This window comes from Vulpes vulpes, chromosome 2, assembly GCF_048418805.1.
Source record: "Vulpes vulpes isolate BD-2025 chromosome 2, VulVul3, whole genome shotgun sequence".
In the NCBI taxonomy this organism is placed as follows: Eukaryota; Metazoa; Chordata; class Mammalia; order Carnivora; family Canidae; genus Vulpes; species Vulpes vulpes.
This window is the reverse complement of record NC_132781.1, coordinates 40896183-40919501: the sequence shown is the minus strand read 5'-3', so window position 1 is coordinate 40919501 and position 23319 is coordinate 40896183. Positions and strand designations below refer to the sequence as shown.

Sequence of the window (23319 nt, the reverse complement as noted above, 5' to 3'; positions counted from 1 at the left end):
TTTAAATAATAAAAATTTAAAATATAATACCCACTACAGGTAAAGGTGTTGACATTTTCCTACATTGCTTCAAAGTATTCTCATACACTGCAAATTAGCAATACATGTCAATATTCTTTAAGATAGTTATATCCTTTAATTCAGTAATTCTACCATTGAACATCAATCTCCTAAAGAAATAATGAGGGATGTGAACAAAGATTTATAAGAATCTTCAACAGCATTTATAAGAAAAAACTTAGAGGTAACAATGTCCAACCACAAGAGATTAGTAAAATAAGTCATGCTCATCTATACAACGAAATGTTAAAAATTCATTAGATGTTTTTAAGGCTATTTAATGACATAGAAAATAACATAAGTGAAACATAATATTACATAAAACTACACTGAATGCTCTTCTCAGTGACATCAATGTTAAGTTATAGGATGTAAAATTCAAACAGTTGCTTCCCCTGCTCCCAGAATGCCCTCTCTGCTCCAAGCCTTCCTCCAACTTGCCTTCTGAAGGCCTTCTCTGCTGCTCTAATCTACTCCCTACCCACTGCCCTCCTTTTTGTTGTTGGGCCTCCCCACTGTAGACACTTCTCTAAAAATCAGTCCCTGAGACAGAAGACACCTTTATAATGTCTTTATCTTCTTAAAGGTCAACTTTTGCCCCCAGTACCCAGAATTCTCTTCTGTACCATCAATAAGCTCTCTCAGGATGTCCAGCTCTGTTCCTCCAACCCCCACTTCCATCCCAAAAAGCTTCTCTTCTATCCTAATAATGGACACTTAATGAATGAGAAGATCTAATAGTAAAAAAAAAAAGTAAAAAATAGCAAAAATCCTCATAAAGGAAATAAAGTTGAACTCCAGAGCATAAGGTTATGGGATGTTTTTATTTCCTTCTGCACGTTATTCTGCTCCCTCCATTATTTCCTACAACAAATGCACACCATGTATACTTTTTTAGTAAAGGGAGGACAAAAAAATGGAAATGTACATTCTCCTCCACTTCCATTGGTCCCTAGGTCCAGATTAGAGATACTCATTCTTGACCAGGGTTAACGAAAGAAACTCAAGTTTATGATTTCCATATATATTGGAAAACATTTAGGACTACAATAATAAGTCCAGCCTTAACAAGTAGCCTCTGGCCACTAAATACCAATTTTCTTTTCTGGAATTAAAGACTAATGCATTAACAAAATTAAAGCACGTCTCAAAATCAGAAAGCCATCTTGTCTGCCACCTCTTAGCAAATTGCAGGTGAACTCACAATACAGAACTGGCCAGAGGGCTTACAATACTATTTCACAAAGTTAGCTGTGTTCTTCCTCTTCTCACAAATGGCCGGCTTGATGCATAGCATGTTTAGCTACAAACATCTCTGCTGACTCTCCCTGTAACATTTTCATGGCTCGCCAATAGATCTGTCCACAGTTCTCAGGTTTACCAAGGGGATGGTTCAATTCTTCTTTGATGTAATCCATCCAAAGATCTTTAAAGGGAAGCAAAAAATTGACAAGGCTTTATTACATAAACTACTTAATATTCAGTGTAAGACTTCTATGAAACTTAACTTGTTGCTGTTATTTCCCTAGAGCCCTGTGTGAAACATTACCTCTCTCACCTTTACATTAAGGCATATCAAACTTTTTTTAAGTAGAAAACTTCACTTTAAATCATGACAGTTTATGTATTTCATAAACGAAAATACTAAATATTTTAGAGGGAGGCTTTTGCTGAGTCTCTTTCAAGGTGAAACTGAGTTTCAATGAGTTCACTATAACTTTGTTACCATGCCTAATAAAACTTGCTTGGGCTATTAAATATGCTATTTTTATTCATTTCACCAGAAGGTCTACTAAAACCTTGTAAAAGCTAATTTTTTTTTCAATCTAAGTTTAACAACTAGACATTGTTTTTGAGTTCATAAGTAAACATTTTATGACATACCCAGAAAGATGTTTTTACGAGTCCTATAAAAATGAGTACAATGTGGCAACAGCCAATGACAACTTATGTCAATAAGCATCCCACAACCCCTTTGCTATCACTCCCACTCTTTTACTCTGACCTACATTATTAACCTTTCCCTTACAAATATCACAATTTTTTAGTGAACCAAAGCAAGCAAATCATCCTCTACTCCAGAGTTAACAGAAGACCCATGAACAATTGAACTTGTGAACTTGAAATTATAAGCCAAATTATGTCTGCAAGTATTTATGCACAAAGTAATTAAGGGAGGAGGCAGGGGAAGGATGCAAGTTTTATTCTTAAAGACAGCCATGACCTAAAAAAGAGGTAAGCACTGTTCTAACCATACTAATGGGTTATACACCACACCCGTAAACAGAACGGACTTACCAGAATCTACAGACCCGAACTCTCTCAAAGCCCTCTCATAATATTCTCTTAAGTTCGCCATCTTGCAGGATTCCTAACAAAAATAATCAGACAATCTTGCCTCAAAAGCTTAATTCATAATGTCACAAGTTCCTCTCAACCCCATTGTTAAGCAGCTATCACCTATCAGATATCTGAAGGGGAGAAGGTTTGGGGTTTAGGATGAACACAGCCCGGCTCTCAACTTATCCAGAGAAAAGTCAAATGCAGTAGTCACCAGAGTGAAGGCTATGTCAAACAGTGATAAAAGCATTCTGCTATGGTAACATGGAAAAAAGCCCAATTAATTCTCAGTTGGGGGAACATGGGCAGCTTCACAGGAAAATACATTTGAAAGCCCTGAGGGAAGAGTAGGATTTAAATAAATAAATGGGGAAGGTTTATTCCTTGTGGCTAAGGATTTCTTTCTTTTGTGTCTGGGTTCTGGCACTTTTTATATGAAGGCAAAGCATATGTAAATACTAATTATATAACCTTCTGCAAGTTTAAACTCTCTGACCTTAAAAGTTTTCTCACCCATAAAACAAGGATAATGATATCTCTTAGAGCAACCATAAGGATTCAATTAAAATGCTGACTAATTATGCACCTAGCACAGTAGCAGGTACTAACTTTACAATCAATAAATGTTCATTCTTTACCTCTATTTCCATTTAAATGTATTCTCCTTTGTTTCATTTTCAAAGGACAATAACAGCTACGATTTAAAAATACATTTGTATAGTCAAATAAACTATTTCTTCATTCAAATTTCTCTTCACTAAGATTGTACTATTTTATAGAAAGTCACTTTAGGGTACATGGGTGGCTCAGTAAGCTAAGTATCTGCTTCCAGCTCAAGTCATGATCCCAGGATCCTGGGATCAAACCCCATCTCCCTGTTCAGTGGGGAGCCTCTTTCTCCCTCTCCCCTTTACTCCTCTCTGCTCATGCTCTAAAAAAAAAAAAAAAAAAAAAAAAAAAAAAGTCAATTTAACCCCATATCATACACATGCATGAAAAACAGAATCACACTCTGGGAAGGACTCATAACATGCACAGGACTATGCGAAGTCCTTTCTATGCAGTATCCCCTTCTGGTGTTATAACCTGCACACCCCTAAATAGGTATTATTATGACCTCCTTTATGGAGAAGGATGACAAGGCTGAGAACTGCCCAACATACATACCTATTATGTTATTAATCCAAAGCCTAGTTATTATTATGCTATGTTACCCCTTGTACTATAAGGACGAGAACAGATAAATGACCCACACAATGATTAAAACTATAAAAATAAGAGTTCACAGGTATGTGGGTGGCTCAGTGAGTTAAGCATCTGCCTCTGGCTCAGGTCATGATCCCAAGGTCCTAGGATCGAGTCCCATGTCAGGCTCTCTGCTCAGTGGGAAGTCTGCTTCTCCCTCTCCTTCTGTGTGCTCTCAAACACACTCTCTCTCACCTCTCAAATAAATACTTAAATATATATATATAGGTGTTTAACCTCACTAGTAATTTTTCAAAATTCAAGTAAAAATAACAAACACCAATCAAAACACCAAAATAAAGGAGAAAAGGCAATACTGCAGATTTAGAGAGCATGTAAGGAAATAAATATACTGATATATCTGCTGATTTATCACTATAAAGAAGTACACTTCTTTGGGAGGACCATCTTACAATATATAAAGAACCATAAAAAAAAAAAAAACTTTCTCTCTAGTCCCAGAAATTTATCCCAAAAAAAGAATTCCAAGAAAGAAAAAAATACTGTATAAACAAAATGTTTATAGCATTCTTGTTTTCAGTATCAAAAATCTGGAAACAACCTACACCTAATGTACTAGTTAAGAAAACTGCAGGTTTAAGAATAACACCACAATTGTTAAAGATGATAACCATGGAAAAACACAGGAATGTGTTCACAAATTAATGTTAAGAAGAAAAAAAAAAAGGGACACCTCAGCGATTGAGAATCTGCCTTAGCCTCAGGGCATCATCCCGGGGTCCAGAATCGAGTCCCACATTGGGCTCCCTGCAAGGCTGTGCTTCTCCCTCTGCCTATGTCCCTGTCTCTCTCTCTCTCATTAATAAATAAATAAATCTTTTTAAAAATTAAGTAAAAAAAGAGAACTTCCACATGGCACATAAGTCAGTAATAAAACTTATGCATATACACATAAACAGAAACTTAATAAAAATTAAAATTAATATGGTTGGCTATATTATTGTGATAGGATCACAGACCACAGACACCTTTGGATTTTCATGTATTATTTTTTATATTATCTTTTTTTTTTTTTTTTTTTGAGAGGGAGAGAGGGGTGTGGAGACATAGAATAAGAGAGAGAAAAAAATCTTAAGCAGGCTCCACACCCAGCACGGAAACTCAATTTAATGACCCTGAGATCATGACCTGAGCTGAAATCAAGAGCTGGACGTTTAACAGAATGAGCCACCCAAGTGACCCCTCGTATATTAGTTTTTAAATGGAGACCTCCCAATATTTTTCCTCACTCATAAGTTCAATTAAAAATACCAGAAACTGGGACACCTGGCTGGCTCAGTGGTTGAGCATCTGCCTTTGGCTCAGGGTGTGAAATCTAGGTGGAGGGATTGAGTCCCACATCAGGCTCCCATGGGGAGCCTGCTTCTCCCTCTGCCTATGTCTCTACCTTTCCGAGTCTCTCATGAATAAATAAAATCTTAAGAAAAAAAAAAAAAAAAAAAAAACGAAACAGGGATGCCTGGGTGGCACAGTGGTTAAATGCCTGCCTTTGGCTCAGGTCATGATCCCAGAGTCCTGGGATCAAGTTCCACATCAAGCTCCCTGCAGGGAGCCTGCTTCTCTCTCTGCCTCTCTGTGTCTATCATGAATTAATAAAATTTAAAAAATATATATATGTGTGTGTGTATGTATGTATGCGTGTGTGTATATATATATATTTATCAGAAACATGGGGCACCTGTGTATTCTTAGTTGGCTAAGTTTCCAACGTCTTGGTTTGGTTTCAGCTCAGGTCATGATCTCATGGGTCATGAGATCGGGCTCTATGCTTGGAAGGGAGTTTGCTTGGGGATCCTTGCCCTCTGCCCCTCCCCCAACTCATGCACACATGCTCACTCTCTAAAATAAATTAAAAAATAATAATAATAACGACACACACCAGAAACAGTACTGAGTGCCTACTCTCTCTCTACCTCATAATCCAATTCAAAAGACAAACACAGTGCTTCAGAGACAGGGAAGCAGCACCTTGCCCAGCCTGGCAGGGAGGGTTTTCTATATGAAGAAACATGTAAGTTTTCTATTTTCCAGACATGGGACTTTCTCTTCTTTGCTTATCATTCCTTAACCATCTCTATGAAAAAACGGCTAGATGAAGGGAACCCGAAATTCATACTATATATGAGACCTTTTTACATGACAAAAATGCTGCCATATATGAGTAACCACTAATTCATTTTCCCAAATAAGAAATGCAGACAGAACACTTACTTGCTCTTTTTCAAACTGGATTATTTTCCTGAAAAAATCAACTGAAAATGGACGGCTTTCCTGTAAACTAAAAAGAAGAAAACTGTTAACTTCCATAGAGAAAGAAAGCCTCTTACATCCCATGAATCTAAATTCCTATGCCAGCACCTCCATAATGCATGGTTTAGTAAAGACCTGGCCACAATGCAATGCAAGGACTGGACTTGACCACCAGTAACTCTCAACGTTTTCAATGTTTGGTGTTTCAATGTTACTCTTCACCTCCACCAAACTCTTTTCTGTCCAGTTTTCTTCCTGTTCTCCTCCTCTTCCTCATTTTTACAGTTTAAAGCTCCCTTTAAAATCTTTTTAAAAAAATGGGATCCCTGGGTGGCTCAGCAGTTTAACGCCTGCATTCAGCCCGGGGCGTGAACCTGGAGTCCAGGAATCGAGCTCCCTGCATGGAGCCTGCTTCTCCCTCTGCCTGTCTCTCTTTCTCTGTTTTTCATGAATAAATAAATAAAATCTTTAAAATAAATAAATAAATAAAAATAAAGCTCCCTCTACGGGGCACCTGGGTGGCTCATTCAGTATCTGCCTTCAGCTCAGGTCATGATCCCAGGGTTCCAGGATGAAGCCCTGGATCGGGCTCCCAGCTCATCAGGGAATCTGCTTCTCCCTCTGCTCCTCACCCCGCTCATGCTCGCTCTCTCTCAAATAAATAAAATCTTAAAAAAATAAAGTTCCCTCTACTACATCTCAAGGTCTTTCTGAAGGAAACCAATAATTCTACTTCTAAGAATATATTTTAAGGAATTAATTTCCAGTGTGGACAATATTTGCGTAGAAATGTTCACCAAAGCAGTATTACTATGGCCAACTAAATCATGGCACATCCATAGAGCAGTGTACCATACAGCTATTTCCAGTGAATGATGTTCGTGAATAACTGTTACTGACAGGGAAAAGGCCTGTGCAATATTCATCAACAAAAGCGGTATATAAAATGTGGTTATAGTAAAATCTCAAATATGAGAAAACAAAGTTTTTATTTTTTTTATTTTTATTTTTTTAGAAAACAAAGTTTTTAATTTTTTTTTTTTTGAAAACAAAGTTTTTAAATGAAACATTAAATGCTTTTTCCGCTCTGAATTTTCAGCTATAGTTGGCTTTAATAACAGATTAAAAATACTACATCCTGGCATGAAAAAAAAAATTAAATAAAATAAATGCTTTTTCCTCCTGTTAATAGGATTACAATGAGTTAATAGTTATCTACTTATCTCCCCCACCTTTTTAAATTTTCCACAATGGGTATGAACCATTTTTATTGTCCAAAGAAAGACTTCTTTAAAAAGTCTCTTGGATTACTTCCTCAGGTACTATTTGCCATACATATAACCTGGGTATGAGGAGCTGAGTATGGAGTGGAGAAACGAATAACAGCAATCAAAGTTTGTAAGCACCTTTTAAACACAGCTCTGGCCTTTTTGTAGCCCCCACTTCGGTAAGCCCAATCCAGGTACTTATTCTTCAGAGTGACTGAGTCGGTACCTTTGACAGCTAAGAGAGCTTTCTACAAAAAAAAAAAAAAAAAAAAAAAAAAAAAGCTGCGTGAGGAAATTTATAAATATCAAAACAAATTTTCCCAGAACCATCCCAGGCTGCCCAATTAACAGTGCTTTAGGAACACATGCTATAAAAATAACCCTAGGGGATCCCTGGGTGGCTCAGCGGTTTAGTGCCTGCCTTAGTCCCGGGATCGAGTCCCACGCTGGGTTCCTGGCATGGAGCCTGCTTCTCCCTCTGCCTGTGTCTCTGCCTCTCTCTCATTCTCTCTCTCTCTCTATGTCTATCATAAATAAATAAATAAATAAATAAATAAATAAATAAATAAATAAATAAATAAATCTTTTTTAAAAATAAAAATAAAAAATAAAAATAACTCTAAAAAACTAGCCAACCAGTAAACTTATTTGCTCATTCTCACCCACAAGACTCAGAACATGGGGTCTTGACCTTAAAAATGGCTTCAGTGTCTTCTTCTCTTTTGGTACCTTCACTCCACTCTGCCCAAGAAATCCACAATGGTAGACAGTCCTGATCACAGTAAGAAAGGGAAAAAAAAGTTAGAAAATGACCCAAGAAATCCACAATGGCAGACAGACTGGTCACAACGAGAAAGAAGAAAAAGCATAGAACAGCTTAACTCTCTGCTCTGAAAACTAGTCACTATAAAGACAGGCTCCTACTAAGATACTTATTATGTAAAATACAAACTCACTCCCAGTCCGACCTCACTATGACCAAATGCTCAGTGCCCAGAAGGAATGGCATGCCAGTGCAGATCGACTTGTGACCAAGACCCCCAAGTAGCACTCTCCTGTCAGCACCAGCTCCCTTCTATTGGAGTACTGCCTAGTTACTGCCATCAGGTATCTGTGAATTAAGCAATGAATGGTTCATAGCTGGTCAGATCCCCAGTTATCCAGGTCACGACTCTGCGGTCTAGGACCCAAAACACTACCAAAGCCAGACTCAAGAATCTGATCTTCACTCTTGCCCTAGAGGCACACATAAATAGAATAAAATAATTAAAAATTTTTCCCACTTTGAATACTATTTTCCTACTAATATAAAAGGAGGTCCCTGGCTGGCTCAGTCAGTGGAGCATGTGACTCTTAATCTTGGGGTTGTGAGTTTAAGCCATGTTGAGTGTAGAGATTTACTTAAAAATATTTTTTTAAAAAAAGATTCTGGAAGGCACCTTTGTGGCTCAGTCAGTTAAGTGTCCACCTCTTGATTTTGCTCAGGTCATGAGCTCAGGTTGTGGGACCAAGTCCCCTGTCAGGCCCCACACTCAGCACGGAGTCTGCTAGAGATTCTCTCCTCCTCCCTCTGCTCTCTAAATACACAAACATCTTTTTTAAAAAAAGATTCACTGCAAAGTTTTAGGATTTAGACATACATGTGTGTTTAAAACTCAGACTTAAGGGGGCTTGGGAGGCTCAGCTGGTTAAGCATCCATCTCTTGATTTTAGCTCAGGTTATGATTTCAGCATCACGAGATCAAGCCCCACATTGGGCTTTGCGCTGAGCATGGAGTCAGCTTATCCCTCTCCCTCTGCTCCTGCCCCTGTTTTCTCTAATAAATAAATAAAATCTTAAAAAGAATGAAAAATATAACTCAGGCTTAAGTATAGCTTTGGAAGCAAGTGAGAACAATACTCTTAATATTTCTCACTTGAGATATCAAAACAGAATTTCATACGATTTAGTCATTTTTCAAATAATGAAGTAGAACTAGGCTACTAAATGGAAGTAAATTCTTCCACTACTGACCCTTGACCCATCAGCACAGATGCACTCTGGGGCCAGCCCTCATCAGACAAGCATACTTCATATGAGCTTTGGCTCAGTCTCAAAGTTTTCCCAAACAGAATGAAACACAAAAGACCCAACTTACAGACCTGGGCTTTCAGATGCACAAAAGCTTCTTCAAAATGCATGGCTATGTCAGGGCTCTTGGAGTTAATCAGCACCTGCAGCTTCATCTGCCACATCGTTACAGAGTCTCTAAATGATGCAGTCCCAGCTACTGCCACCTCCAGAGCTTCCTTTAAGAAGTCATGATGCAGCAACAAGTCAATCTAGGTAAGACAAAAGATCACTGGAAAGTTAACTACTGAAAATTAACTACTGAAAGCTAGATCATCTATATTGGAGGGACAAAAAAAAAATCTCATTTAAGGCAGTAATTTCCTCCACTTAACCTCTGGCAATGGCTGCCAAATAGGCACAAAGTAAGCAATCTGAAATTCTCTTCCGTTGCTGGCTCTTATTTCTAAAGGCTACCAAAAAATAGAGGGCCTAAATGATTTACATTGAAAGTTAAGTTTTTAATAAAATAGTTTATTATAATAAAACCTAGGGATCCCTGGGTGGCGCAGCAGTTTGGCGCCTGCCTTTGGCCCAGGGCACGATCCTGGAGACCCGGGATCGAATCCCACGTCGGGCTCCTGGTGCATGGAGCCTGCTTCTCCCTCTGCCTATGTCTCTGCCTCTCTCTCTCTGTGACTATCATAAATAAATTTTTTAAAAAATTTTTAAATAAAAAAATAAACAAAACCTAGCCCACCAAAGAAAATATAAAGAGCAGACAAAACCAATATTTGTGGGTTAATGAAATGTTTATTCATTCAAATGGAGTTGGGTGCACAATAAACTGGTACAATTTCTCTGAAATGTATTTGATGCTATGTAATGGGTCATATCATCCAACAAGTAAATAAACAGAAGGAAATCTTATGTGTTCAAAATGCTTACAGCCACACCACTGTAACAAAGGGGGAAAAATAACCTAAAACCAGTTCAATTTTACAAAACTGTGAAAGAACAAATAAATGGCAATATGTAATCTGCTCATTCAGCAAGTATTTTTATTGCACACTACATATGCTAGATTCAATAATGAGAAAATTGGGTATGTTCTCCACCCAAGAGCCTCTAGTCTAACAACAGACACAACCTGATACCTGCCACGACAGAAGAAGAATCATATGCTACATAAGAGTACAGAACAGGAGCACCCAACAGGGTCTATGGCAGTGATGAGACAGGAAACATCATTTATGCTAAGGCTTAAGACTAGGCATTAGTTAGAGAAGGCTCTCCCAAACAGCATATGTAAGAGGCTGAACTAAAGATGAGAAAGCCTAGATATAAAAGGAAATCCAAGTTCAATGTGGCTGAAGGGGTAGAATGTATACTGGAGAGGTATAGGTGAGGCCAAGGCCATATTAGGAAGAATGACCAGTTTTATCCAAAGCACAGTGAGAAGCCACAGAATAATCTGATCACCAATGTTAAAAGATCATTCTGTGAAAAATATAATTTGGAAAAATGATGGATGTAGATCAGTTATGCGTTTTAAGTTTAGAGGCAGTATACTGAGCAACTCTCATTAAACGCAAAGGCACCAGAGTGATGAGGTAGTAGGCTTAGGAAGGGCAGCATTAGAGATTGGGGCAGCAGAGGATGTCTGAATAGCCAGAATGGTGAATGACCAAATAGTAATGACAGGCAGAGGACAGGCTGCCAATGTAATATTCAAAGCAAAGTCCACCTAAATTTATAGGGTGTGACTGTCTTGCCAATATTCAATTGCTCAAACCGGAGCAGCTGAACTCATCCACCCCTGGGATTTTTCCCAAATAGTTGCCATAATGGGAAAATGGTACCTCAGCTGTGGTATATAATAAAGCAGACTAGTATACAATATATGCCTTACCTAGCTACACGTAAAAAGTTTTTTTTTTTTAAAGATTTTATTTATTTATTCATGATAGACATAGAGAGAGAGAGAGAGGCAGAGAAACAGGCAGAGGGAGAAGCAGGCTCCATGCAGGGAACCCGATGTGGGACTCAATCCTGGGTCTCTAGGATCAGGCCCCGGGCTGAAGGTGGTGCTAAACCGCTGAGCCACCAGGGCTGCCCAGTATTTTTTAAATGCTAACAAACATTTTCGTACATGTCAACAACTTTGTGAGCTGTCAAAAACAAGGATCACTAACACTATTTTAAAATCAAGTAAACGGGCAGCCCGGGTGGCTCAGCAGTTTAGCACCACCTTCAGTCCAGGGCGTGATTCTGGAGACCTGGGATTGAGTCCCACATCAGGCTCCCAGCATGGAGCCTGCTTCCCCCTCTGCCTGTGTCTCTACCGATTCATCGATCTCTCTCGGTCTCTCATGAATAAATAAAATCTTTAAAAAATAAAAAAAATAATTAAAAAATTAAAAAAAATCTTTAAAAAAATAATTTAAAAATTTAAAAATAAAAAATAAAATAAAATCAAGTTAACAAACTCAGAAAGGAAAAAAAAAAAAAAAGACCAAACTCAGAAAGGTTAAGTGGCTTGCCCAAGTTGCCTAGCTATTAAGTGACAAAACTCAATCTAGACTACATATTCCCTCAGCACATTAACCTGGTCTCCATAATAATCCTTACCCACTCAAGAGTTAGAATGGGTTAACAAGCTTTTTACTAGAATGTTCTGAAACACAGAAACACATCTAACTTGTCTTTGTTACCATACCAATGGTTACTCTGGGCTACGCATATATTAGGAAAAGGATGTCGAGGAAAAGATGGATGAGTAGACATACAAAATAAACCCAACCTCTGACTCCTTGTTCTGAATGTTTTCCACTGTATGACATTCCTTCCTTTGCTGGTACAGATAACATTTTTGGCATCAAATACTGAGAAACAAACATATATATAATGTCTATATATCTTCCCTACCAAACTTCCAAATGGGCTTAGTCATATAACTAGATATTAAAACACTTGACATCAGCACAAACCAACTAGAATTAAGTACATATTTTTGGCAGTGACTGCGCCCTTACCCACTGCTTGTACTGGAATTCTGGTAGAAGTCGGAGCTCATGTGCCTTCCTGAATGCCATCATGGTTCTTTCCAGTCTCTGAAATCAGAAAAATCTGTCAGTTTGTTACAAACATCCAAGTAGGGTATAGGAACAAGTGCAGTTTTGCATATTTCTGAAAACAGAGAAGGAACTTGAGGTGGTTTCACTCATGATCAGACCAGCCAAAAAGCGCACAAGTATAGCCGAGTAAGAGAGAGCCTCCTGACCAGGTGGCCCAAATAAGGATGCAGCAGACTCAGACCTTCAGAATGACAGGTCACCCGTAAGGAGAAAGAGCTCAGGTTAAGCATGAAGTCCTTGGAAGCTGTCCTAGGCCCCAAAGGAGCCATGTGTATGCCCTTCTTCCAGAAAACAGTCACTTTCTAGTCAGCCACGATAACCACGTAACTTACTTTCTCTCTGAGGAACTGACTGCTTGTCTTCTTAGTGAACCTTTCCAAGCAGAAGTTGATATAACACTTCCACATGGCCTCTGGAAAAGTCACAGAGAAAACACTGATCAGGTCACGAGTCTCCCTGTTTAACAGTCACCTACATCTTTTCTTTGAAGGGAAAATTCTTCTAAAAAAAGAGTTTAAACTAGTCTTTAAAATTAAAGAATCTTTCTGATTTCAGAGACTGGAAAGAACCATGATGGCATTCAGGAAGGCACATGAACTCCGACATCTACCAGAATTCCAGTACAAACAGGAGGTAAGGACACATTCACTGCCAAAAATATGTACTTAATTCTAGTTGGTTTGGTGAAAAAAACTATAGTTGGGATCCCTGGGTGGCGCAGCGGTTTGGCGCCTGCCTTTGGCCCAGGGCGCGATCCTGGAGACCCAGGATCGAATCCCGCGTCGGGCTCCCGGTGCATGGAGCCTGCTTCTCCCTCTGCTTGTGTCTCTGCCTCTCTCTCGCTCTCTGTGTGACTATCATAAATGAATAAAAATTTAAAAAAAAAAAAAAAAAAAAAAAAAAACTATAGTTATTCCGATTATAGCCAAACATCTCAAATACTGGGCGGGGAGAACAACTGAGTGACCACTTAACTATAAAAAAGTAAAAACCTCATCCATGTTATAGATACCCTCTATCTTAATAAGCCAATATTACAAAATCCAAAAGTAAATCTGTGTCAAAAGATAATTAAGAAATGACAGACCATCTTCTGAATTACCATTTCCTAAGTATCATCTCCCCCAAATACATGAACATAAATATCACTACTATCAAGGAAGGTCATAAAAAACTTTTTTGGGCAGCCCAGGTGGCTCAGAGGTTTAGCGCGCCGCCTTTGGCCTAGGGCGTGATCCTGGAGACCCAGGATGGAGTCCCATGCCCGGCTCCCTGCAAGGAGCCTGCTTCTCCCTCTGCCTGTGTCTCTGCCTCTCTCTCTCTCTCTCTCTCTCTCTCTCTCTGTCTCTCATAAATAAATGAATAAATCTTAAAAAAAAGAAAAAAAACTCTTTTATCTTTCACCACCAAAGAACAAGTTAGAATGTCAAGCATGGGGCAGCCCGTGGCTCAGCAGTTTAGTGCCGCCTTCAGTCCAGTCGTGATCCTGGAGACCCAGGATCAAGTCCCATGTCAGGCTTCCTGCATGAAGCCTGCTTCTCCCTATCTCTGCCTGTGTCTCTGTCTCTCTCTTTCTCTGTGTTTCTTATGAATACACAAATAAAATCTAAAAAAAAAGAATGTCAGGCATGCTGTATATCACTACAGAGAAATTCCTGAAAATTGATTTTGGTAATGGGAACAAAAGCTTCAGTTCATGTTTCTGGATACTACCATCCCTACACCACACCGAGGTTTGGTGAAGGTCACCTGTAGGGAGAGTCTTTACTGCCTCTTCATATACAGCACAGCACCTCTCCTCCTTCCGGCCCAGCTCCACTGCTCTGGCTTGTTTTGTTGCAGGCTGCTCTCCTGCTGGCTGTGACTCTACCTCCAATTCTCGCCGTGCTACATAATCCCAAGTGAGAGGGTCATCTGTGTGCAGAGCCTGAAGGCTGAAAAGTAATTTACTGGCATTAGCCCTATGACACGAGACTAACTCAGAATATCAAACAGAGACAGTTCCCTACGTCCTAAAAATGTACCCAGGACACCCTTTTAATAATTCTATTAACATGAGATAATTCCTCGATAGGGTCTCCAGATATCTTCACACTCACTGCACAAATTCTGTCAATCGATTAGAGTTGTGACACTTTTATTAGGTTTCAGAATGTTTCAGATATCATTCTCAAATGTTAGTTTTCAAGCTAGCTCTCAAAGTCAAATCAACAGGTATGTGTGACAAGACAAATTCTCCTTGAGCCCTGGAGAACCTTATTATATCCAGGCTCTTGATTTTCTATAACAGAAGCAAAGGAAAAGCACAACCACATCCTCAACCAAAGCCCTGAAAAATCCAAAGAGCAAACTGATCCAAGTTTTATTTTATCTCCTGTGAAAGTAAGGGGTGCTACCTAAAAGTGAAGTACCCACAAGGCAGGCTGCAGATAATGCTCAAACCATATGCCCAAAAATTAAAGAATAAAATTACCTGCAGCAATCAATTGTAAACATTCATGAGGACCATTCTCATTTTATGGACAAAAGACATAACAGTAAAGCAGGAATATACATTTTGATATAGCTCCAAGATATGTTATTGAATAAAGGCAAATTATTTCCAAAAGGAAGCCCATAAATGAATCAACTTCTCCAGAAATCAAAACTTTGCTTTCTTCCAAGGATTTAGTGTATTATCTTCTTTCCCCCTTTCTAAACACCCGATCTCAAATTTTTACAAGACCAGAAACAGACATATTCACCTTTCCATGACTTTACTTACTCATCATAAATTTCTCTTTGCAGATCTGTGGCAAAGTCGAATAGCTGTGCAATCGAAAGGAGTGACACATGAAATTCTGCACCTAAAATTTAAGAAGTGGAGGAGAAGGGTAAGACTCTCAAGTATCACTTTACTCTAAAGTATCACTTTCTTCTACAAGAAAGTACTACTTTCTTGATGTGCTGGAATTTTTTTTTTTTTAATTGAGAAATAGGACAAAACAAAAACAAATTACCTACTGCACAAGCAAAACCATTACTGATATTCTGGAGTATTCATAAGTATTTCCTTTCTTCTAAACTTCTTACTGGCATAAAGAAACGTTCTACATCATCTGTTTCTCTTCAACTCCTCACGTGAATAAAGTACTCAGTAAACTTACTGAAATGTTCAACTATATCCTGAGGGGCAATCAACTTTTTCTTAAAGAAACAGGACAACGGGGCAGCGCCGGTGGCGCAGCAGTTTAGCGCCGCCTGCAGCTCAGGGCGTGATCCTGGGCCCCGGGATCGAGTCCCACATCAGGCTCCCTGCATGGAGCCTGCTCCTCCCTCTGCCTGTGTCTCTGCCTCTCCCTCTAGCTGTGTACACCTGGTTGCCACAGCAGTTGAGCGCCTACCTTCAGGGCATGATCCTAGATTCCTGGGATCGAGTCCCACATCAGGTTCCCTGCATGGAGCCTGCTTCTCTCTCTGCCTGTGTCTCTGCCCCTCTCTCTCTCTCTCATGAATAAATAAATAAAATCTATTTTATAAATAATATAAATATTTATAAATAAATAAAATCTAAATAAAATCTAAAATAAATGAAAAAATAAATAAAATCATGAATAAAATAAATAAAATTAAAAAATAAAATAAATAAATAAATAAAAAAAGAAACAGGACACTATTTCTACAGAATTTTATGCACATTCTAACAGAACTTCTAATACAAATTTTTTAAATTAGCTAAAAGTCTTTCTTTTTACAAACAGAATGTTTCACTCCTCCATCATCTATACATTTTCAAAACACACATACCTTTAATTATGCTAACAGAATTCTTGTAGATGATCCGTGCCAACTCGCCATTAAGAATTTCTTCAGGATAGTCAAGATTTCCCTGAAATATATTAAACATAACTTAATAGTGCCATTAACTAAAAAAAAAGCACTAGGATGAAAATTAACAGTCCTAGGCTACCTGTGCCATATGACCTCTGGCAAATCACATCTCTCACTGGGCCAGTTCCCTCACTTGTAAAATGTGCAGCTTGAACCAGACCACTGATCTTCCAATTGTGTTCTCTCAGGCTCCTAAAGTGATAGCAAGATCACATGGCTTAAGGCCTGACTCTCTACTTAACCTGAACAGGTCAGGTTTTACATGCCTGTTTACCCTTTTGTGTCAACTTTTATTTGAATAAAAAAATTTGCAGCTGGAAACCACAATAACAGATAGCAAAGTTCCTTTTTCAGCTCTAACATTCTAAAACTTCTTTAAAATTATTGTCACAAAAAAAAAAAAAAAAAATTATTGTCACAGGGCAGCCCTGGTGGCGCAGCGGTTTAGCACCACCTGCAACCCAGGGTGTGATCCTGGTGACCCGGGATCGAGTCCCACGTCGGGCTCCCTACATGGAGCCTGCTTCTCCCTCTGACTGTGTCTGTCTTTCTCTCTCTCTCTCTCTCTCTCTCTCTCTCATGAATAAATAAATAAAAAATCTTTAAAAAAATTATTGTCACAAAAAATTAAAAAATTAAAAAATAAAATTACTGTCACAAAAAAATTGTATAAAATGAAAAAGAAAGAAGGCTAGGAACCACACATTACACAACCCTCCTCAAGCTCCTTCAACTCACTCAACCCCAAGCTCCTTCAACTGTCATTTAAATGAAACCATAAAGTATTGAAGAAAATCATTTACCATTCCATCAGCAATAAATAAATTTAAGGACTACTTCAATTAATCCAAATGTCTATTTTTAAAGGACAAAATTCCATTTTTATTACTAAGACCTTTCATTAAATTAACTCTAGACTCATCTTAAAGTTTCAAAATAGAACACTAAATTGGAACAAAAATACATTCCAAAAATTTTCTCTTACTCCTAAGCAGGCTTAAAACACTATAAATTATTAACATGTGACAACACATTCAGATCTTACCACATCCATTTTGGCTTTTTCAAATTCTTGTTTTTCTTTCCTCAGTTTCTCAGCATGCATCAACTCCATCCTAAAGTACTACACAAGGGAAATAATACACTGAAAATCTTTGAAAATAATTTAATTAGAAATACAGAAGATGCCATTTTTCACACATAAGTATCTGATCTGGGAAATTCTGGGAGTAGTGTTAATGTTTTATTTTGTTATGAAACTAGCTGACAAGGAAGGAGATCTTTGTGGGTAGTAGAACAGCTCTGTATTTTGATTCTGGTAGTGGTAACATAAATCTACACATGTAAAAAAAAATGACATAGGACCATATGCACATGTTATATTGATATCAATTTCCCGATTTTCATATATTATAATATTATAAAATGTAACCATCAGGAGAAATTGACTAGTGGTATGCAGGACTTCACTATACTATCTTAGTAATTTCCTGTGAATCTGTAATTATTTCAAAGTAAAAAGCAATGGCAAATATATACTATGAAGTTTTGTGAAGAAAAACTAATGCATAACATGTAAACTTGGACTTCACAGAATTTTTAATACTTTGAATTTACGTTACAAGACATATGAAAATCACAAGTTCTTAAAGTGTTTATGTCCTGGGGCACCTGGGTGGCTCAGTCAGTTGGACATCTGACTCTTGGTTTCAGTTTACATCACGGAAAGAAACTTTGCTCAGGTCATGATCTCAGCGTCAAGAGATCAAGGCCCAATTCTGGCTCTGCACTTAGCAGAGAGCCTGCCTGAGATTCTCTCCCTCTCTCTCTCCCCCTCCTCCCTCTCACATGCATGCACACATGCTCTCTCTAAAATAAATCTTTTCTTTTTAAAGATTTTATTTATTTATTTGACAGAGAGAGAGGGAGAGAGCAAGAGCAGGGGGGAACAATAGGCAGAGGGAGAAGGAGAACCAGCCTCCCCGCTGAGCAGGAAGCCTGATATGGGGCTCAATCCCAAGACCCTGAGATCATGACCCAAGTTAAAGGCAGACTCTTAACTAACTGAGCCACCCAGGCACGCTTAAAGTAAATAAAATCTTAAAAAAAAAAAAATTCTCTCTCTCTCTCCCTCTGCCCCTCCCCTGACTCCCTCTTTTTATTTTTTATTTTTTTAAGATTTCATTCATGTATTCATGACAGACACACAAAAACAGGCAGAGACACAGACAGGGGGAAAAGCAGGCTACCTGTGGGGAGCCTAATGTGGGACTTGATCCCAGGACCCCAGGATCATGATCCGAGCCAAAGGCAGACACTTAACCACTGAGCCATCCAGGCGCCCCCTGACTCCCTCTCTTGAAAAAACAAAATGCAGTACAAGACCAAAAGTCATTGCAGTTGGGACAGTTAGAAAACGTACGAGCATAAAGACTTGTATCTTTTTCCTCGTAACAGATGAGGCTTAATTTTCAATTTATGACAAAACAGTAGTTTCTCTCTTATCTTAATACCTCAGAAAAGGGTAGCTTCTCATGATACAGCATTTCTAGCACTTGTTTTTTTCTTAATTGAAAGTCTGGTCATCACTGTTCTAGGGCCTCACTCCAAAAAAGATTACATCCAGCAAGAGGAAAAGGAATTATCTATCTCAAAAAAAAAAAAAAAAGACAATAAAAATGAGAAGCAGACAAAAAAAAAAAAAAAGAGAAGCCAAAGAAGCAGAAAGAAAAAGAGAGAGAAAGGGAGGAAGGAAGGGAGGGAGGAAGGAAGGAAAGAAGAAAGAAGATGGGTAGGAGCAAGAAGAAAAAGGAAAAAGTATAAAGATGGCTGGCCCCACAACTGAAAAAGGTAGGTCCTGTTCCCTATCCCTCCCAATCATAATGGGCAGGTCAGAGTTCCCATCTCTCACCAAGAAAATGGAAGATGCACATGGTCAACACCTATACTGGCCAAGAAATATCTTCATTACCTTCTATCTACAGTAGCAATCCCTACTTATCCCTAGCCCCCATAAATCAAAGTATTTTTTAACTTAATAAAGAATGTATGTCCAGGGGCACCTGGGTGGCTCAGTCCGTTGGGGGTCTGCCTTCAGCTCAGTCATGATCCCAGAGTCCTGGGATCAAGCCCCACATCGGACTCCCTGCTCAGTGAGGAGTCTGCTTCTCCCTCTTACCTCTCTCTGCCTGCTACTCCCCCTGCTTGTGTGTGTACACACTCACACTCTGCCAGGGAAATAAATAAAAATTTTTTAAAAAGAAAAAGAATGTCCATGAAAGACCGAAACTGAGACATCACCCTCTCATCTTATAGATACACAACTCACTTCTTGATAAAGTTTCGGGCACTCTGGATGGAATCGCAGAGCTCGAAGAAATAGCTGTCTTGCACTTTCTGAAGACAAGCGATCTTCCATTTCCCATTTGGCTGCCATAATCCACAAAGCTATAAATGAAAAATATCAGACTTCATTTCAGTAACTCAACCAAGTCAGACCAAAAAGATCAATGTTTCAATTTTAATACTCAAAGAATTTTTTTTAATCTTACAAAAAAGGGGGGGATGTAGAGAGGGAGTTTCTAATGGTTATCTGTTAAGTGTTATTGCTTTATTTAGAGTATTCTGAAGCAAAGACATAAATGGTAACATCTGTGGGTACTTATGTGCCTCATCTAATCTGAGGTCAACGTCATTATACATCATACAAATTTTAAAAGTGTTAAAATGCTGGAAAAAAATTACTCATTTTAGAATCGATGAAATAAAAATATTTCGTTCTTTTGTTTTAAATAACTCATGATTTTTTCTGAATGGCTCAATTTTAAAAATGTAAAGATAAATTTTTTTTACCATACCTGCTGGGAATAAAGGCTTTAGAAACAAAAATTTTGTCTTTCTATATAGGAAATCAACCCCACTAAATAAACTTAATAAAAGTCAGCTATGTCACCAGACAAGATTGCTTTTGGTAAAAACAACTCATGGTTGGTAACCACATCTGGACTAGAAGGATTGTGAATGGGAGAGAGCCATTGCTCTGGACTTTTTGAGCATGTGACTCAACCTGAGTACAGTCAACAGAGCATGCAACTCTTTTTTTTTTTTTTTTTAAATATTTTTTTGAATTTTTATTTATTTATGATAGGCACACAGTGAGAGAGAGAGAGGCAGAGACACAGGCAGAGGGAGAAGCAGGCTCCATGCACCGGGAGCCCGACGTGGGATTCGATCTCGGGTCTCCAGGATCGCGCCCTGGGCCAAAGGCAGGCGCCAAACCGCTGCGCCACCCAGGGATCCCAGCATGCAACTCTTGATCTTTAGGTCATGAGTTCAAGCCCCACACTGCACATAGAGCTTACTTTATTTTTTTCTTTTAAGTAGGTTCCACACCCAATATGGAACTCAATGCAAGGCTCAAACTCATGACCCTGAGATCTAGACCTGAACTGGAAAAAAAAGAAAAAAAAAAGACCTGAACTGGGAACAAAAACTTAACTGAACCATTCAGGCACCCTGGGTATAGGGCTTCCTTTAAAAAAAAAATAACAATAAAATAAAATAAAATAAAAGATACTTTCAAAAAACTATAAATAAAATACTTTTATATAAAGAAAAAGAAAAAAAAAAGAAAAAAAAACAAACAAAAAAAAAAAAAGAAAAAGAAACTTAGTCCTTCTTAACCACAAATACAGTATCTGACATATTAAGTGGTATACAATATGCACAGATGAACTAAGAGGCAGCTATTCGGAAATCCAAAGTGCTAAGGCCAAGTACCCACGCTGAGTTCTCATAATTTCTTTTAGGGCAGCCCCAGTGGCTTAGCGGTTTAGCGCCACCTTCAGCCCGGGGCGTGATCCTGGAGACCCAGGATCCAGTCATACGTCAGGCTCCCTACATGGAGCCTGCTTCTCCCTCTGCCTGTGTCTCTACCTCACTCTCCTTCTGTATCTCTCATGAATAAATAAAAATTTTAAATAATAATAATAATTTATTTTAGGTTTATTAAGCAAAATAAATTCCAAAATAGCTTGAGTCTACATAAAAAGTAGAAGAAAAAAATGACAAGGATCTCATCATACCTGGTTTGTTTGAATGAATAGCCAACATGGCAGAAAATACCTTGCTAAGTTGGGGTTTGGTAGCCTGTAAAAGAGAAAAAGTAATTCTACTTCCTATTCGGTGAAATCATTGTTACTAATCTCTAAGTAATCTGGTACTGCTTCTTACCAATTTAAAATCCAAATGGGGCAAAAATCTGCCATTGCAAGGACATATAAAAAATAGACACATCCATAGTTTTCTTCTACCTAAACCACTACATGTAAACATTCTAAATATCTAAAAATTTTCAATTTTACTAAACAAATATATAAAGATCATTTTCTGGCTTAGAAGCCATTTATATAGTCATTCAGATAAACACAAATGTTACACCTTTAAGTTCAACTTTCTTTAGGTTCTTTTCCCATTTGCTAATCCCACACCTTTGGAGAAAACATGGAGTTCAGTAACCCAAGTATGGGGCTTAAAAGGCAAAAATAACTGAAAGACGGAATAAGAAAGCAAGAGACAGCTGCCCAATACTCACCCATTTCTTACAAAAGACTACATAGGATAGCCAAAGTTGAACATCATCCTGCAAGAAAAGCAATGTAATAAGCTGCCTGAATTTTAACTTTTTATATAATACAACTTTGCACTAATTTTAGAAATGGAAGATTTCAGAAAGACCAATGTGGTAACACATTGCTCAGACTACTAGGCTCTTCCTCACTGAGGCCTTAGATCTCTTAAACGTGGTAACTCCATCTGGCCACCACTCCCTACCTACCATGCTCCAAGATAAAATTTGTTGTCTACCCAATGTGTTCAATGCAGTTCTTAAATGGTCTCAATCAGGGGTAGCAACCCAAAATTTGTCATTCCCAAGGTCCAAAGTACTCCCCATTTACTATATCCCAGTCCCAGAGCCCAACATGAAGAATATCAAGTAAGTGAGGTGCTGTACCTAATCTAACTATTCAGCTTCCAATTCTAAGTCTTTGGTATACTTCACTCAGAGATTTATCCAAACATATCCCAAATTTCTAATCCTTAATTATGTATCAAACTGAGCATTTTCAGTACTATCCTCAAAGAAGAACTATAAGGTAATGAGATCAATTTTATTAATGCTTTGATCAGTGGTTTCAAATAATGATATCATAATTAGGTTAAATTTTGACACATCCAAGAATAAACAATACATCTGAATATTGATATCATAGTATATACAATACATATTTTCACCTTTCTTATAATTAAAGATGTTCTGATCACTTACTTTCCATTTTGCTGAAGCTCGTCGAAAGACACCTTGTACCCGGTGTACAATAGAATTCTCAATCTCATCCTTCTTAAATGAATACCCAATGCGCTAAAAAGGGACATAAAAAAGGCTCAATTTAATCACATTTATCCACAGCAACATTCCTACTTGAGTGTAAACAGTACTGGTAAGGAAAACAAATATTCACAAATATCTCAAATATCTATTATGAGCACATCAACACACAATTTATCAATGCCAACTGCTTCTCAAACCCAAGTTCCAATTAAAGAGCCACACTATTTAGTTCTAAATTCTTCCAACTTCCAGAATATCTACTTACAGTTCTTCTTCTCTGAATCAACTCCAAAAGATTAATTTCATACTATGGAAGAAAAACAAAAAAAAAGAAAAAAGAAAACAATAAAATTCATAACCTTTTAAATACAGGAAATCTATTTAGTTAAAATCATAAAGCAATTAAGAATCAAGAATATCAAACAAGAGATGCTTGGCTGCCTCAGTGGTTGAGTGTCTGCTTTTGGCTCAGGTCATGATCCCGTGTCCAGAAATCAAGTCCCACATCAGGTTCCCTGCGAGGAGGAGCCTGCTTCTCTCTGCCTGTGTCTCTGCACTCTCTGTCTCTTATGAATGGATAAATAAATCTTAAAAACAAAAAAAATTCTCTCTCCCTCTCCCCCTACACTCCACCTTCTGCTAGTGCTCTCCCTCTCTAAAAATAAGTAAATAAATAAAACAAGATTG

The 23319-nt window shown here is 38.1% G+C and overlaps 1 protein-coding gene across 3 annotated transcripts in view; it reads right to left on the bottom strand.

Moving 5' to 3' along the window:
• Positions 1–116: 116 nt before the first annotated feature.
• UTP6 (UTP6 small subunit processome component) overlaps positions 117–23319 on the bottom strand; it is a 39183-nt gene continuing 15980 nt past the window's right edge. For 2 of the 3 annotated variants that reach the window (XM_072747746.1, XM_072747745.1), the window contains exons 3-20: positions 22898–22939; positions 22570–22662; positions 21835–21882; positions 21326–21389; positions 19570–19688; positions 17287–17364; positions 16158–16239; positions 15136–15217; positions 14121–14305; positions 12704–12783; positions 12270–12347; positions 9327–9506; positions 7847–7956; positions 7606–7708; positions 7323–7432; positions 5878–5944; positions 2359–2431; positions 117–1486 (exon numbers count right to left, since the gene is read on the bottom strand). In XM_072747746.1, coding sequence (XP_072603847.1) covers positions 1329–1486; positions 2359–2431; positions 5878–5944; positions 7323–7432; positions 7606–7708; positions 7847–7956; positions 9327–9506; positions 12270–12347; positions 12704–12783; positions 14121–14305; positions 15136–15217; positions 16158–16239; positions 17287–17364; positions 19570–19688; positions 21326–21353 — 1533 coding nt within the window. In that variant the 5' untranslated portion in view covers positions 21354–21389; positions 21835–21882; positions 22570–22662; positions 22898–22939 and the 3' untranslated portion in view covers positions 117–1328. The remainder of the gene's footprint in view (positions 1487–2358; positions 2432–5877; positions 5945–7322; positions 7433–7605; positions 7709–7846; positions 7957–9326; positions 9507–12269; positions 12348–12703; positions 12784–14120; positions 14306–15135; positions 15218–16157; positions 16240–17286; positions 17365–19569; positions 19689–21325; positions 21390–21834; positions 21883–22569; positions 22663–22897; positions 22940–23319) is intronic. The other variant, XM_026016182.2, reaches the window with a different exon arrangement.